At 44.2% G+C, this 16,028-nt stretch overlaps 2 protein-coding genes across 12 annotated transcripts in view; one reads left to right on the plus strand and one right to left on the minus strand.

Annotated features, from left to right (window-relative positions):
* The window catches only part of NPAT (nuclear protein, coactivator of histone transcription), a 67,608-nt gene extending 61,036 nt beyond the window's left edge, over window positions 1–6,572 (minus strand). Inside the window, exons 1-2 of one of the 3 annotated variants that reach the window (XM_074400535.1) lie at window positions 6,285–6,488; window positions 4,321–4,378 (exon numbers count right to left, since the gene is read on the minus strand). Coding sequence is in view for 2 of the 3 variants with exons in the window: in XM_003923742.4 (XP_003923791.3) it covers window positions 6,285–6,321 (37 nt within the window). In the remaining variant the exon portion in view is untranslated. The other 2 variants (XM_074400534.1, XM_003923742.4) reach the window with 2 other exon arrangements.
* A 172-nt stretch (window positions 6,573–6,744) lies between these two features.
* ATM (ATM serine/threonine kinase) overlaps window positions 6,745–16,028 on the plus strand; it is a 143,658-nt gene continuing 134,374 nt past the window's right edge. For 2 of the 9 annotated variants that reach the window (XM_074400523.1, XM_074400532.1), the window contains exon 1: window positions 6,950–7,920. The gene's annotated coding sequence lies outside the window, so the exon portion shown is untranslated. The other 7 variants (XM_074400527.1, XM_074400528.1, XM_074400526.1 and 4 more) reach the window with 7 other exon arrangements.

The raw sequence follows: 16,028 nt of genomic DNA on the forward strand, positions 1-16,028 counted from the left end.
GAAGAAAATCTCCCTCTTTTTATGCATAAATCACAGATATACACGATATATAAAATATACAATACATTCATGACACTAAAACATTAATATTTCGTGTGGGGAGGAGGATCCAGAAAAAAAAAAGCCTAAGAAGATTCCTTAAAGTTGTGATAATGAGATAAGGGTTGAGAAACAATGCCCTAGACAGAATATATTGATACAGTTAACTTTTTCAGAAAAATATTGTCATTTGTGCTAGCATAACCTGGTAAGGAATCATCACAGATAGTTCATGGCATTTCGTAAGACATCATACCTCTGTATAGCACACACATGAGATGGGGCTATGAGATGAGATGTTAGAGGCTATATGTTTAAGTTGTAATGCATCTTAAAATAGTAATATCTAGAATAGATTCTGCTCTTAAAAACATTCTCAACTTTGACAGTCTTGAGTTCTCATTTTAGATTAGACTTGATATATTCCAGTTTACTTTTGTCCCAGAAGTGTCAAAATAATGTAGTAAATAGTTGACTACTCTCATGTTCATTGAACATTATATAGCAAGTCCTAAAATAACATCATTTTGTTCAATGTTTTTGTTATATTGCTGAGGAGGAAAAAAATCAATTTCTGGCAGAGGCCATTGGATGTGTGGAGTTTACACATTTTCCCTATGCCTGCAGGGGATTTCTCCAGGTACAGCTGTTTCTCCCCACACTCTAAAAATGTGCATGTTTTTAACAGGTGTGTCTAAATTATTACAGTGAGAGTGAGTGCGCCCTTCAATAGCATGACATCCTGTCTAGGGTTAGCTCCTGTCATGTATCCTAAGGGATAAGCTCCAGCTACCTGCAATCTTGAGCTGGACTAATTGGGTAATTATGTTGTGTGTTTTTCTTTTTTTTTTTTTTTTTTTTTTGAGATGGAGTCTTGCTCTGTTGCCAGGCTAAAGTGCAGTGGCGATCTCCACTCGCTGCAACCTCCGCCTCCCAGGTTCAAGGGATTCTCCTGCATCAGCCTTCCGAGTAGCTGAGACTACAGGTGCGCACCATTACAACTAGCTAATTTTTGTATTTTCAGTAGAGTTACGGTGTCACCCTGTTGGTCTCAAACTCTTGATCTTGTGATCTGCCTGCCTCAGCCTCCCAAAGTGCTAGGATTACAGGTGTGCCCAGCCAATTACCACCGTGCCCAGTCAATTACCTTGTTTTTAATTAATCCTTCTTAAATGTATATGTAGTTTACATTTATTTCAAAGTTTAATATTGTAAGTGTTTTGGTCTTTATTTACAAATGTAGTGATACTTTTGTGACCAAAAATATGCTGAAGAAATTCCAGTATATGAGTTAACCTATAGTAAAATTAGTTACACATCATTTTACTCAAAGTTGCAGTTTTCAAGAACCTATTGAACCTATCAAATGAGGACTTACTATATATATGATTAACCAGTTATCTGCCTACAAAATGTTTCATTATCATCATGAAGTATCTGACTATAACCAACTCTCCATCACGTAACGTGAAATTTTCGGTACAAATTAATTCTAAATCTCAGATGTTAGATGACTGAAAATCCAAATACACTGAAAATACAGGCCAGGTGCTTTGGGAGGCTGAGGCAGGTGGATGACCTCGGGTCAAGAGTTCGAGGCCAGCCTGGCCAACATGGTGAAACCCTGCCTCTACTAAAAACACAAAAATCAGCTGGGGGTGGGTGGGGTGTGTGGTGGCGAGCGCCTGTAATACCAGCTGCTTGGGAGGCTGAGGCAGGAGGATCATTTGAACTCGGGAGGCAGAGGCTGCAGTCAGCCAAGATTGCACTGTCACACTCCAGCATGGGCAACAAGAATGAAACGCCATCTCAAAATAAATAAATAAATAAAATGAAGAAGAAAATATAAATTAGGCATTAATCATCTCTTGTAGGTATGATACAAATAGTTACTCTTCAACTAGTATTAGTTATTACTGTTTGGATAAAAGAAGTGTATTTTTTTGTGTGAACTTACTGACAAAGGTGTCTGAATACGTAAGAAAGTATGCCTGAGTTTCCTTCCTCTTAACACAATATTATTTTCAGCCTACTTTTATTATAAGTGGAGGTAGCAATGAGTAACTAAACTGAAGGGGAAACACAACTGAAAAAGAGAAGAAAGGATAAGATCCTAACTATATGAAGGGTATTTTTTCTTCTTACTTGTAGAGAGGAAAAGATAAAAAGAAAGCAGTCTAAAACAAGCAAGAGATAAGTAGAGCACCCTATAGGAAAACATCTCCTTCACATATTCTACTATTTCTCTAGAAACAATAATAATTAAATGTCCTTTAAGCATGCAAATAATCCTTAGGAAGCCTTACCTTATGGTGCCTTTTATTACTAGCTCCACAAGTAACAGAGATAAGGTTTCTGTCTATAAAGTTATGACTTACTTGGAGATAGAAGATATATATATACACACAAATAACTGTAATGCAAAATGAAAGTGGTAAGAAAATAGAGCTGACTTATTTCATAGGAAGGGAGGGGCTGGAGAAACCATTACTAAGCTTGAGGAAATTATGTGATGTGTGAAGGTACAGATGAGTTCTGAAGGATGGTTGGGAATCCCAAAGAAGTTGACAGAAAGCATATATGAAAGCATACTTGGGGAGCATGTCCAGTTTGGATGAAGCACAAAGTTTATGAAGCAGAACAGTTGGAGATACAACAGAAAAGACAAAATGGGTAAGGTTCATGAAAAGTTTTAGACAGCAATGAGTACATGTTATTCAATAAACTAAGGGGAATGTCATAATCACAGCCATACTTTTACAAGTGTTTATTAAATATCTATGTTTTGGTGATATAAAGGTGAATAGAACCAGCAGCTCTTGACCTCTTAGCAGTGTGTCAGTTCTGGTCCTGTTTGACCTCAAATTCGTTCTTGTCCTTCTGTTGTTCTCTACTGTATGACATAAAGCTTGACTCTATATAGACAATGTTTCTCTGGCTCTTCTGTCAGCCTGCTTCTGGCTGGGCTCAGTAAACTGAAAGCACAGGGGGGAAGTTGGAGGGCAAATGGAAGCAGCCACATTTTTCCCCCCCATTCCCATTCTGCCTCAGTAGTCTCCTCTATGACTACCACTCCCTCATCAGACAAGTCTTCCATGTTCCATACAGTCAACCCAGCCTCTTGGTCGCTTCCTCTCTCCTTATCCTTCTGATTAGTGTAGTGGCTTCCTATTGTTGCTAACCACTGAGATGCCTTAGTTGAAAGCTGCTGGGCATTGTAGCTTTTCTCTCACCAGCGTAACCAATTATCTCATTTCCATGTTAAATACTCAGAATGGTTTCCATTTTTTGAATGCATGATATCTCATACAGAAAGTAACAAACCTATTTAAGAAAACATTTACAGATGATAGTTTTGGAGGCTCCCAGAATTCTTGAAGCTTGTCCATTAATCCAAGAATAAGACTATAGAATAAAACTAAAAAAAAAAAAAGTAAGTTTCAAATTGGGAAAATGAAAAACTTCCAGAAACCGATTGCGGTGATGATCGTAGAACACTGTCAATGTACTTAATGCTACTGAACTGTACACTGAAAACAAACAAAGAACAACTCATTGTTTTGGGCTGTAAGAACTATACATTTTAAAATGGCTAAAATGGTGAATTTTGTTATGCATATTTTATCAAAAAAAGTAAACCAACAGCTACAATAAGACATGATAAGGTTCTAACAGAAATATAATGCCCTGGCAACATTTAAGAAGTACTAACTGTACTTGGTGAATGAGGTTTCAGAGATAGGTGTGATTTGAACCTTGAATGCAAGTGTAGTAGGAAAGAGAAGTAGAATACATATATGAATATTCAGAGAAACTTCAATTCGTTTGGGATGTCTGCAGCATATGGCAGATGGTAAGAAGTTGGGATCACGCAGGAGAGGTAGGGAGGATCAGTTTCACAGAGCACCTTGAAGGATAAAAGGATAAAAACTCAATTGATTGCCCAGAGGCAATAAAGAACACTTTGATGTATTCTGGCCTGTAGAATATTTTGTGAAATCCCAACAAGGCAACAAGGGCTACTTAAGTGGAGTAGCGAGACGCAAAAGTCAGAGTGTAGTATCCTGAAGGATAAAAGATAGGTAAAGAACAGCAACTAAGTGGAACTCATTGTGTTCTTTGAATAAATTTGACTTGTGAAAGGGTGACACACAACATAAGAGAAAATGTTGTGTCTAAATGGGTGTCTAATGTTTAGTGGGGTCCAGAAAAGTGTTTTGGGTGTGTGTGTCTGAAAGTAGAAAAATCTAATTATCTGAATACTAAGGGGAGAAAACTTACTTCTCTATGTTCAGCAATTGGCATAGTGTTTGGAACATATCAGGCACCCGAAGATTTGCTGGAAAAAAAAAAACCATTATGAAGAGGTCAATAACAAGAGGAGCTGAAGATGGGGAGGGGGCAGATAGGAGAAGAATCATGAGTAAATAATAAAACTGATATGAGCAAGACATACACGATATATATATTTAAGATGTACAATGATAAATGACAAAAGTAAGAGCAGCAGGCATAAGGAGACTTTTTTTTTTGTACTGTATACTCCTGCTCACTTAAAAGTTTTAGTAAGAACACAATTATTTCAACTTTCAGAATAGAAGGTATAGTGTGAATGCTTCAGGGAGATGCGTAACAACAGTAAATAAAACGAATTGCAAGGACAACTCTCCGGGAAGCCATGACAGAAGTCCAAGTGAGAAGTACTGGCAGGCACACTGCAGGATTGGTGGCAGTGAAAATGGAATGTGAATGACAAAGATTTTTAAGATAAGAAAACCATGGCTGATTTTGTTTGTCCATTAAAAGCAGGAAGTCAGCAGAGTAGCTGGTTTATGGAGAAAGAATTATTCCAATTAGAAAATGATTCTGATTTCTTAAGATTTTGTAATTAGGAGTGATTCTGTCCTCCAGGGGACTTACTAGCAACATCTAGAGACCCTCATCACAACTGGGTAAAGATGGAGAATGAGTGTCCTACTGTAACCTAGTAAATAGAAGACAGGAATGCTACTAAACATCTTACGATGTTTAAGTACTGGATAGTTCCCCGTAATAAAAGAATTATGAGGCCCAAAATGTTAACAGTACTGAGGCTGCGAAACCATGTTTAAGACTACAGTTACCGAAACTCAACTAGATTACCAAACTGCCAAAACTCAGAATTCCTAAGCAAAAGATTAATCAGACATTAACAAAACATTAGTTTAAACTTGTCATTCGTTTCTTCAAAAACGGAGGGTGGGACCATTTCCGTTTAACGTTTCCTGCAAAATGTGTTTATCAAGAGCCCTGCGCAAATAGCATTTTTGTGGACAGCACTGGGCATTTAAAAGAGGCACAAGGCAAATGGATTTTCCAAACAATAAAATAACGGAAGCAAATGGCTGTGAATACTATGGGAGATTTCATCACAGATGCCTGCCTTTTACTTTTAGGGACGTCGCATACGATGTCTGTAAATCACTGGCTCGGGTTTTGAGCTTTACCTCTCGTCCCCTGTAGTACAATCCCCTTTATTCTATCAGGGGACAAACAACAACACAACCCTTCTCTCACAGACAATACACCCTGACAGACTAGTGACCCACAAACCACCGTCCTCAAATGAAGGTTAAAAAAAAAAACGTTCAACTAAAAGGCAACCCTCAGAAATTTTTTTGCTGATCAAAGAAATAAGAATTGCTGTTTTAAAACATGCAACTGGCATTTCACACCTCTACAGTGGACGACGTACTGCGAGGAGGATAGAGAAGGAAGATCACCCCTACTCCCAAATTCGTAGTTACAAGGGCTGGTTATTAGAAGGGCGCCAGGAAGGTCTCCCTAAAAGATGGGGTGCGGGGGGCCAGGGAAGTCCCTATTTTGGTCCCAGCACTGACCAGGCAAAGTGCTCAGAAGGTTGAAGCACACGCAGTCCTTCCGTCAAGCAGACAACTCTTTCAGAGTTCCTAATTAAGTGTGGAGGCCTGACTTTCCCTCCGAATCCGGCCCCAGGTGTTTCCACCCCGAGCTTCCCCTCGTCCCTCCCCTTGCCACGCAGCCTCTGAAGAGAGGAGCATCGACATACAAAGAGGCTTAAACTGCCCAGAACCTTCGAGTAACGAAGAATCACCGCCAGTCTCAACTCGTAAACCAGAAGGCAAAACCCCAAAGCTTCCCCACCCAGGGAAAACCTTTGGCCTTAAAGGTCCTTCCGTCCGGCATATCCAGGTCCAATGCCCTCCCCTTCCCGCGTCCGCGCTTACCCAATACCAGCCGGGCTACGTCCGAGGGTAACAGCATGATCAAAACAGCAGCAGGAATCACAATAAAGAACGAGAATCTGGTTAAAGCAAGCGGAGCGACAGCTACTGCGCCGCATCTCCCGGTTCCAGTGGCGGCACTGAACCCGCGGCAATTTGTCCCGCCTCTTTCCCTGCATGCCAGCCAATCGCTTCCGCCAGAGAAAGAAAGGCGCCGAAATGAAACCCACCTCCGTTCGCCTTTAGAACTATCGTCATTTCCGTCCTCACATTTGGAGGGGCGGGGATGAGGGTGGGTGCTCGCCCGGGAGCCCCAGCCGAAGAGCGAGCCGCAAACGCTAAGTCGTGGGTCATTGGTGGGTTGGGCGCAGGCGCGTTTGCTCCGACGGGCCTAATGTTTTGGGGGCGTGTTTTGAGCGGGAGACCGCGTGATATTTGGCGCGCATGAGCACACCTTGCTCTGCCGGCGCTCGGCCTGGCTTCTTCCTCCAGAAGTGGGCGCTGCGCGGTCACGCCGGGTTTGAACCGGAAGCAGGGGTGGGTACCTGCGTGGCTAACGGAGAAAAGAAGCTGTTGCAGCGGGAGGAGGCGAGAGGATCCGGGACCTGGGCTGCAGCCGCCGCCGCCGCTTTTGATGCCACTTTGACCTTCTGAGTGCAGCGGTAGGGACTGGGAAGCAACGCAGCGGTGGGGACTGGGAAGCAACGCAGCGGCGGGGACTGGGAAGCAACGCAGCGGCTTCTGCGTTGGAAAATTCAGCCGCGTGCCATCCAGTCTGCTTTCACCCCAGACGCCCAATCCCATGCACCCCTCCAGAGTGGCCCTTGACTCGTCTTCACTCCATCTTTCTCGGCCTTTCTCTGAGTTCCTAGCGGATTTGGCCAATAACCTCTTTTTAAGTGCCCTGAATTGCACCGTGCCTTCTGCGCATCCTTTTTTCGTGTCACGTTAGGGTTCAGATTTACTCTCTTTTGATCTCTGTCTCGTAATAAGTACTTTCAGTCAGCGAGCATTTATTGTTATTTCAACTTTAGCTTCGTGGTTAAGCTTGGGCTGTGGAATCATACGGCTGAAGTTAAGAATCTTGTCATCCGTGTGGCCTCGCTCTACTGTCTAACTTGTGAAGATAAGTGAGATAATCGACCTGTGGTGAGCACGCGTGAGCGTTAGTTGCTATTTTTGCCAGGTGCAGATACGTAGAACGACAACTACAATGGATTTTAATGTATGTGATAGAGGAGTACTGTGATGGTAGAGGAGTGACTGGTTCTTTACAAACTCACCCGAGACTATCAATTCAGTTTGTGATGAGACTTTTCAGTGTTACCTTGGCTGATGGTAGAAGCCTTCCATATGGAAGGAAAAATGCGTGTAAAGTGTAGAAGGATCCTGAAGCGCCGGAGTGAGTTCTGGCATTGAATGAAATATATTTTGCGGGGTTTCAACTGTTGCGGTTATAGGAATGGATGAGATCAAGAAGACAAAGCTGTTCTTTGGGGTGTGAGTGGAAGACTCATCAAAGGAGACTTTCGAACAGTGATAAAGGAAGGGAATATGATTATTGCTAACCTTTAGTGAACATTTCCTGTGTTTCAGGCACTGTAAGCGTGTATATGGGTCCTTACAAGAATTCTTTGAGGTAGGTACTAGTATCGTTTTTCATTTTATCATTGAGAAACAGGTTTGAAGAGATGAGTGAACTTGTTTTAGATGATACAGATTATTTGTAAGTGGCTAAACCAGGATTTGAACTAATACAATGTGACTGCAGAGGCCACACTCTTTGGCATTAGAAAAGAACGGCATGCTAAGGGCAGAGTTATTTCTAGGAATATGGGATATAAGCATCATTGTCAGGTTCTGCAAAGGGATCAACTTGGTTGAGATCTAAAAAAGAACATTGAATTTATCAATTCAGAGGCATAAGGAAGTAGGAAATCTGTATCTTCTCATGTGAACCTTGAGTGGAACCTAGATATTCTGAATTAATGTATAAATGAAGTTTATTTTTATATGGTGACATTCATATTCTAGTTGACTACTTAATAGTTGCTCTACCTTCTTTCAGTTCTTCCATCATACTGTGTACTTTTACATTGTGGAACCCTTTGGCTGTGCTAGTCTCCTTCCCTGAAGGGTTGGCCCTCCTTTTTTTGATTGGCACCAGTTAGTTCACATCTTGGCTTTATTATAACCTCCTGTGCAAGATGTTCCCTGACAACTCATCTAAAATGATCCTCTCTACTGTTATTTTCTCGTACTGTATTTTTGTTTCCTTAGAGGCATACATCACAATTTGGAATTCTGCATTGATTTATCAGTTGTTTATTGTCACTCTGCTGCCCAGATATACCTTCATGAGGGTAGGATTTGTATCTGTTTAGTTCATTATTTGTCTAGCTATACCTAGTAAATATTGTTTGCCTGTATCAGTGAATCAACATCCTCTGTTTATGTAGATAATACTGAACTCTTTTGTTTTCTTCAAACTAATCATTAAGAAATTGAAGGGAAGAAAAACAAGTTCAAAGAAGTCACAGCATGGGGAAAAAAAGTCAAGTTTAGGGCTGCCTCTGCTGGGAAGGGTCAAATCTTTAGTATATTTAAGAATAAAGATGTCATCCCTTATGGTTCTTTGGATATTGCTAAGGTGTTTTCATTGGTTAGATTAACAGTTTCATTTTCCTTGTTGACTCAAGAGGGCTTTAAACTGAGACTGAAGAAGTAGGAAGATTCCTAGATAAAACCATGAGGAATGTAAAAGCAAAAATGACAACACTTGTCCACAGGAAGTATATAATCAAATGAAAAGGACTCAAATAACAACCTGTAATCTACAGCAGAGTAAAGGGGAGGTTGTAATAGTGTTGGGGGGCTGGGGGAGGTCAGAACGACCAGTGAATACAAACGGAGAAGAGAATTATGCTGGTTTTTTTTGTTTTTGTTTTTGTTTTTTTTTTTTTGAGACATAGTCTCACTCTGTTGCCCAGGCTGGAATGCAGTTGTACTATCTCGACATACTGCAACTTCTGCCTCCTGGGATTGAATGACTCTCCTGCCTCAGCCTCCCCAGTAGCTAGGATTACAGGCACATGCCACCACACCCAGCTAATTTTTGTATTTTTAGTGGAGATGGGGTTTCATCATGTTTGCCAGGCTAGTTGATCTCAAACTTCTGACCTCATGATCTGCCCACTTCAGCCTCCCAAATTGCTTAGATTACAGGTGTGAGCCACTGTCCCCAGCCCTGATAGACAGCTCTAGAATGTTCAAAGACAGGGCATTTATTTTGTGGTGAAGAGGGAGACCCAGGCATCTCAGATCAGCTTCCCCTTTTCATTCCTAAGACTGTTTTCATTCCTAAGACTGTAAACTGAAACCGAGAGAGATCCCTTTTCCGAAGCCACTCCTCCTCCTCCTCCTCCTCCCCCCATCTCCTTCCTCCTCCTCCCCCCCATCTCCTTCCTCCCCCTCCCCTTCCTCCTCCCCCTCCTCCTCCCCCTCCTCCTCCCCCTCCTCCTCCCCCTCCTCCCCCTCGTCCTTCTCCTCCTCGCTCCCTGCCCCAGGGCCGGAAGCCTTGGCATCCTCACCAGAGCTGCACACCCCTAAATCCCCCAGAGTAGACAAAAGAGAATGTGGAAAAACTCCACCCATTGCTGCCTGCTTCCCAGAGGGAACTCGCCCTCTGGCAGCTCATCTGCGACCCAGGGTGGGGGTGCAGATGCCTTTGAGAGAGCAGAGGTATACGGGAGTGGATGAGGATGGCCACATGGTAGAAAAGCGTGTTTTCATGTATCTGCCGTTCACCTCGGCTGATCTTATCAATTGGAAAAATAACAACCCCTCTTATACCAAGAAACCCCAAGCTCGAATTGATCTACTGTAAACTATCATTCAGACTCATTACCCCATTTGGGCTGATTGCCATCAGCTGCTTATGCATCTTTTTAACACGGGGGAAAGGCGGAGAATACTCCAAGCTGCTTCTAATTGACTGGAGGAGCATGTTCCTGCAGATTACCAGAACCCCCAAGAGTATGTCAGGGTCCAGTTACCCGGAACTGACCACCAGTGGGATCCAAACATCCCGGAGGGCATGCAAAGGTTAATCTGCTAGAGAGAAGCCTTGCTGGTGGATTTAAAAAAGGGGCCCAGAGAGTTACAAACATTAATAAAGTCTTTGAGGTTCTTCAAGGAAAAGAGGAAAGCCCTACCCAATTCTGTGGAAGACTGTGTGAAGCTTACCGCATGTACACTCCTTTTGATCCTGAGAGTCCCGAAAACCAGCGTATGATAAATATGGCGTTAGTCAGTGTGCAGAAGATATTAGATGAAAATTGCAGAAATAGGCAGGATTTGCATGCCTGAATACCTGGTTAGTTATTGGAAATAGCTAACCAGGTTTTTGTAAATGGAGAAACGGTGACCAGAGGGAAAGTCGTAAAGAAAGGGAACGTCAGGCTCAATGGAAGGCTGACTTAATAGCTACTGCTATGAGAGGAACACCCCCAAGAGCGTGGAAAAAGGGGGGTTCCTGGAAAGCCCCACAGTCTGCCTGCCTGCGCCCGCAACGTGATTAGTGTGCATTTTGTTAAGAAGTAGGACATTGAGGGAAAAAAATGCTCACAGTTAATGGGAGAACAGGGCGATCCTAAGCACGAGGATCCAGATAAAAAGTGAAGGGGCTCTGTTCAATCTAATGGAAGGGCCACTTGACTAAAAGAGATGGGGGCTGGACTCATGCCCCCAAAGAGCCCACAGTCCAGACGACAGCCCTGTAACCCCCCATGGAAAAAACAGAACCGATATTGTTGGAGCTACTGGGGTGTCAGAAAAACAATCTTTTGTTTGCCTCGGACTTGTGAGCTGGCGGGGGCAAGAGGTGATTCACCAGTTCTTATACATGCCTGATTGCCCTTTGCCCCTGCTAGGAAGGGATCTGCTCAGTAAGCTACGGGTGACCCTAACCTTCACAGAGAATGGCATCTTACAGTTGGCATTGCCTAAACCTGGGATCATAATGGTGCCTCATGAGGAAGAGTAGAGACTCTTCTTAACCCAACAAGACCAGGAAATAGAGCCTGAGTTAGCAAAACAATGGCCTAAGGTCTGGGCAGAGGACAATCCACCTGGGCTGGCAATTAACCAGGACCCTGTACTCATTGAGGTCAAGCCTGGGGCTCAGCTGGTTAGAAAAAAGCAATATCCAGTTCCCAGAGAGGCGCTAGAAGGCATTCAGGTCCATCTAAAACGCTTAAAGGACTATGGAATTATAGTTCCTTGCCAGTGTCCATGGAACACCCCCCTCTTGTCTGTTCTCAAACCAGGGACCAAAGACTACAGGCCGGTACAAGACTTGCACCTGGTTAGTCAGGCCAGTGACTTTGCACCCAACTGTGCCTAATCCATACACACTGCTGGGATTATTGTCAGCAGAGGATGGTTGGTTCACCTGCTTGGACTTAAAGGATGCTTTCTTTAGCATCAGACTAGCTTTTGAAAGTCAGAAGCTATTTGCCCTTCAATGGGAGAATCCATAAACAGGTGGGACTACCCAGTACACCTGGACCTGGCTCCCCCAAGGGTTCAAGAACTCTCCTACCATCTTTGGGGAGGCACTGGCCCGTGACCTCCAAAGGTTTCCAGCTAAAGACTTAAGTTGCATCCTCCTTCAGTTTGCTGATGATCTATTATTCGGACACCCCACGGCAGTCGGGTGCGCAAAAGGAACTGATGTCTTACTTCGGCATCTGGAGGACTGTGGACTTCGGTGTCTGGAGGACTGTGGGTATAAAGTGTCTAACACAGGCGTCCCCAAACTTTTTACACAGGGGGGCAGTTCACTGTACCTCAGACTGTTGGAGGGCCTCCACATACTGTGCTTCTCTCACTGACCACCAATGAAAGAGGTGCCCCTTCCTGAAGTGCGGCGGGGGGGGCCGGATAAATGACCTCAGGGGGCCGCATGCAGCCGGCGGGCTGTGGTTTGGGGATGCCTGGTCTAAAAGAAAGCCCAGATTTGCTGACAGCGAGTAAAGTATCTGGGGTTTAACATCTGGAAAGGGGAACGCAGCCTAGGAACAGAAAGGAAGCAAGTAATTTGCGACCTGCCAGAACCCAAGACTAGAAGGCAGGTGCGGGAGTTCCTGGGAGCCATGGGCTTATGTAGATTGTGGATTCCAAGCTTTGCAGTACTAGCCAAACCCCTCTATGATGTGATGAAGCGGGGAGACAAGGAGCCCTTTGAATGGGGATCCCAGCAGTGTCAGGCCTATCAGGAACTGAAAATGAAACTAGTATCAGCTCCAGCTTTGGGGCTGCCTGATTTAACAAAGCCCTTCACATTATATGTGGCAGAAAGAGAAAAAGTGGCAGTTGGGGGTTCTAGTCCAAACAGTAGGACCTTGGCCCAGGCCTGTAGCTTACCTCTCCAAGCAGCTTAATGGAGTTTCCAAAGGATGGCCCCCGTGCTTAAGGGCCCTGGCAGCAACTGCTCTGCTAGCACAAGAAGCAGATAAGCTAACTCTGGGACAGAACTTAAATATCAAGGCACCTCATGCAGTAGTGACTCTAATGAATACCAGAGGGCATCACTGGTTATCAAATGTTAGGCTGACCAAATACTGGGGCCTGCTATTTGAAAATCCCTGCATCACCATTGAAGTCTGTAACACCTTAAACCCTGCCACTTTGCTCCCAATGTCAGAGGGTCCGGTTGAACACAACTGTGTTGAAGTCCTGGACACTGTCTATTCCAGCAGGCCTGATCTTCGGGATCAGCCATGGACAGTAGCAGACTGGGAGTTGTATGTGGATGGGAGCAGCTTTGTCAATCCACAGGGGAAAGACGTGCAGGCTATGCCATGGTAACTTTGGACACTGTAATCGAGGCCAAATCCCTGCCTTAGGGCACTTCGGCTCAGAAGGCTGAACTCAAATCGCTTTAACTCAGCCTTAGAGCTGAGTAAAGATAAGGTTGTAAACATTTACACTGACTCTGGCTATGCCTTCCTGACTCCACGTACATGGAACACTGTACAAAGAGAGAGGCCGGTTAACTTCACGGGGAAAAGAAATAAAGTATCAGCATGAAATTTTGCAGCAGCTGGAAGTGGTCTGGAAGCTGCAGAATCTGGTGGCAGTCATACATTGCCAAGGACATCAGCAGGCCCCCACTTCTGTGGCCCTGGGAAATTCCCAAGCTAAGGCAGCAGCTTGTAAGGTAGCATCTACCCCCTACCGAATGGCAGTTACAGCCCCACTGATTCCCCAGATCCCTGATCTAACACCTATTTACTCTAAGGAGGAAAGAGACTTTCTCCAGACAGAAGGGGGGCAACTGATTAAAGAAGGATGGATCCAACTGCCAGATGGAAGAATAGCAGCACCACAGCTGCTGGGGGCAGCACTTGTACAAGCCGTACATGAGACCACTCATTTATGTCAAGAGTTGCTTGAAAAGATATTGGGCCGGTACTTTTACATCTCACACTTAGCAGCCTTGACCAAAACTGTGGCACAGTAATGCATTACATGTCGGCAACACAAGAATAATCAAGGTCCAACTATTTCCCCTGGAATTCAAGCTTATGGAGCAGCTTCGTTTGAAGATCTCCAGGTAGACTTTACTGAAATGCCCAAGTGTGGGGGACATAAGTATTTGTTGGTCCTGGTGTGCACATACGCTGGGTGGGTAGAGGCCTTTCCGACTAGGACTGAAAAAGCCCATGAAGTAACCCGTATGCTGCTTCGAGGTATTATCCCTAGGTTTGGACTGCCACCGCGCATCGGATCAGACAATGGACCAGCATTTGTGGCAGATTTAGTTCAGAAAACAGCAATGGCCTTGGGTATCACCTGGAGAGTGCACGCTGCCTACTGACCTCAGAGTTCCAGAAAGGTGGAAAGAATGAACCGAAACAGCTTAGGGAAAGTGTGTCAGGAAACAAGATTAAAGTGGGTGCAGGCACTTCCCTTGGTGTTATTCAACATTAGATGCACCCCCTCTAGGAAGACAGGATATTCCCCTTATGAAATCTTATAGGCCCCCTCCTATACTCCGGGCACTCCTGGGAACTCCTCGGGAATGGGGGGAGATTGAGTTAGGACGCCAGTTATGAGCTCTAGGGTAAGTCGCCCAAGGTATTTCAATCTGGGTGAATGACAAATGTCCTGTAAGCCTTTTTCTCCCCAGTTCACCTTTTCTCACTAGGTAATCATGTGTGGATAAAGGACGGGAGTACAGCCCCTCTAAAGCCACAATGGAAAGGACCTCAGACCTGATCCTGACCAATCCCACAGCCGTGAAGGTAGAGGGAATCCCAGCCTGAATCCACCAAGGCAAGGACTGCAGAATCACCTTAAAGAGGGCAACAAGCCTTGCTCCAGCCATATCCCAGAAGCTGGCTGGTCCACACATGGCCGAAGCATGAGGAGATTCATCGTGGGACTACTTCTTCTTAATATTTGGACTTGCACAGTAGGAAAATTAACTGATTTTAAAGAATGCCCTTAGTATATACACACCAGGTAGGACATAAAAGTCACTGCCATTCTTTTGTCCTGCAGTTCTTATAAATGTACGGGGACATAGAAGGGAACCTGTTTATATAATAGTACGCAATATAAGGTGTGTAATCTGTGAGGTGGACAGGTAGCTGTGTCATAGGCATCATTAAGCCCTCTTTCTTCCTATTACCTGTTAAGACAGGTGAGCTGTTTGGGCATCCAGTCTACTTTGCTAGGGAGAAGAGAGACCTAAAATTAGGGGATTGGACCGATGATGAGTGGCCACCAGAGAGAATTATTGAGTACGATGGGCTGGCCACATGGGCTGAGGATGGCTCATGGGGATATCGGACCCCTATTTACATGCTCACCCGTATCATCTGGTTGCAGGCTGTTTTGGAAATGAAACAGGCAAAGCTCTGTCCCTCTTGGCCCAACAAGAAACTCAAATGAGAAATGTGATTTATAAGAACTGACCGGCCCTAGATTATTTACTAGCAGCCGAAGGAGGAGTCTGGGGAAAATTCAGTCTAACCAACTGCCGTCTGCACATAGATGACCAGGGGCAAGCAGTAGAGAATATTGTGCGAGACATGACCAAACTGGCACACGTGCCTGTAGAGCTGTGGCACGGATTTAACCCTGAGTCCTTATTTGGAGGTTGGTTCTCATACTTGGGAGGATTCAAACCTCTCATCATAAGTGTTCTGATAATAATAGGTGTTTGTTTACTGCTCCCTTGTCTACTGCCCCTGTTCCTTTAGATGATTAGGGTATTCATCACTACTGTAGATAGCCAAAAAGTGACATCACAAGTGTATTATATGAAACATTATCAGTCTGTTTCTTCAGAAAATCTGGAAAGTGAGAATGAAAGTGAGACCTCTCACTAATATTATAAAGTGGTGAGGGTCTCAAAGCGGGGGCGGGGGGGTGAAGAATGAGACTCAGGCATCTGAGATCAACTTCCCCTTTTCATTCCTAAGACTGTAAACCGAAGCCCTTTTCATATGTAATTCCTGAGACTGTAAACTGAAACCCTTTTCATATGTAATCCCTAAGACTGTAAACTGAAACCCTTTTCATAAGTAATTCCTAAGACTGTAAACTGAGACCCTTTTCATACGTTAAGCTATAAACCTAAGATTCTTTCACATGTAACATCTAAAGCAGACATCCCCAAACTGCGGCCCGCTGAGGCCATTTATCGCCCGCCCCCCCGCCGCACTTCAGGAAGGG

This window comes from Saimiri boliviensis, chromosome 6 (assembly GCF_048565385.1).
Source record: "Saimiri boliviensis isolate mSaiBol1 chromosome 6, mSaiBol1.pri, whole genome shotgun sequence".
NCBI lineage: Eukaryota > Metazoa > Chordata > Mammalia > Primates > Cebidae > Saimiri > Saimiri boliviensis.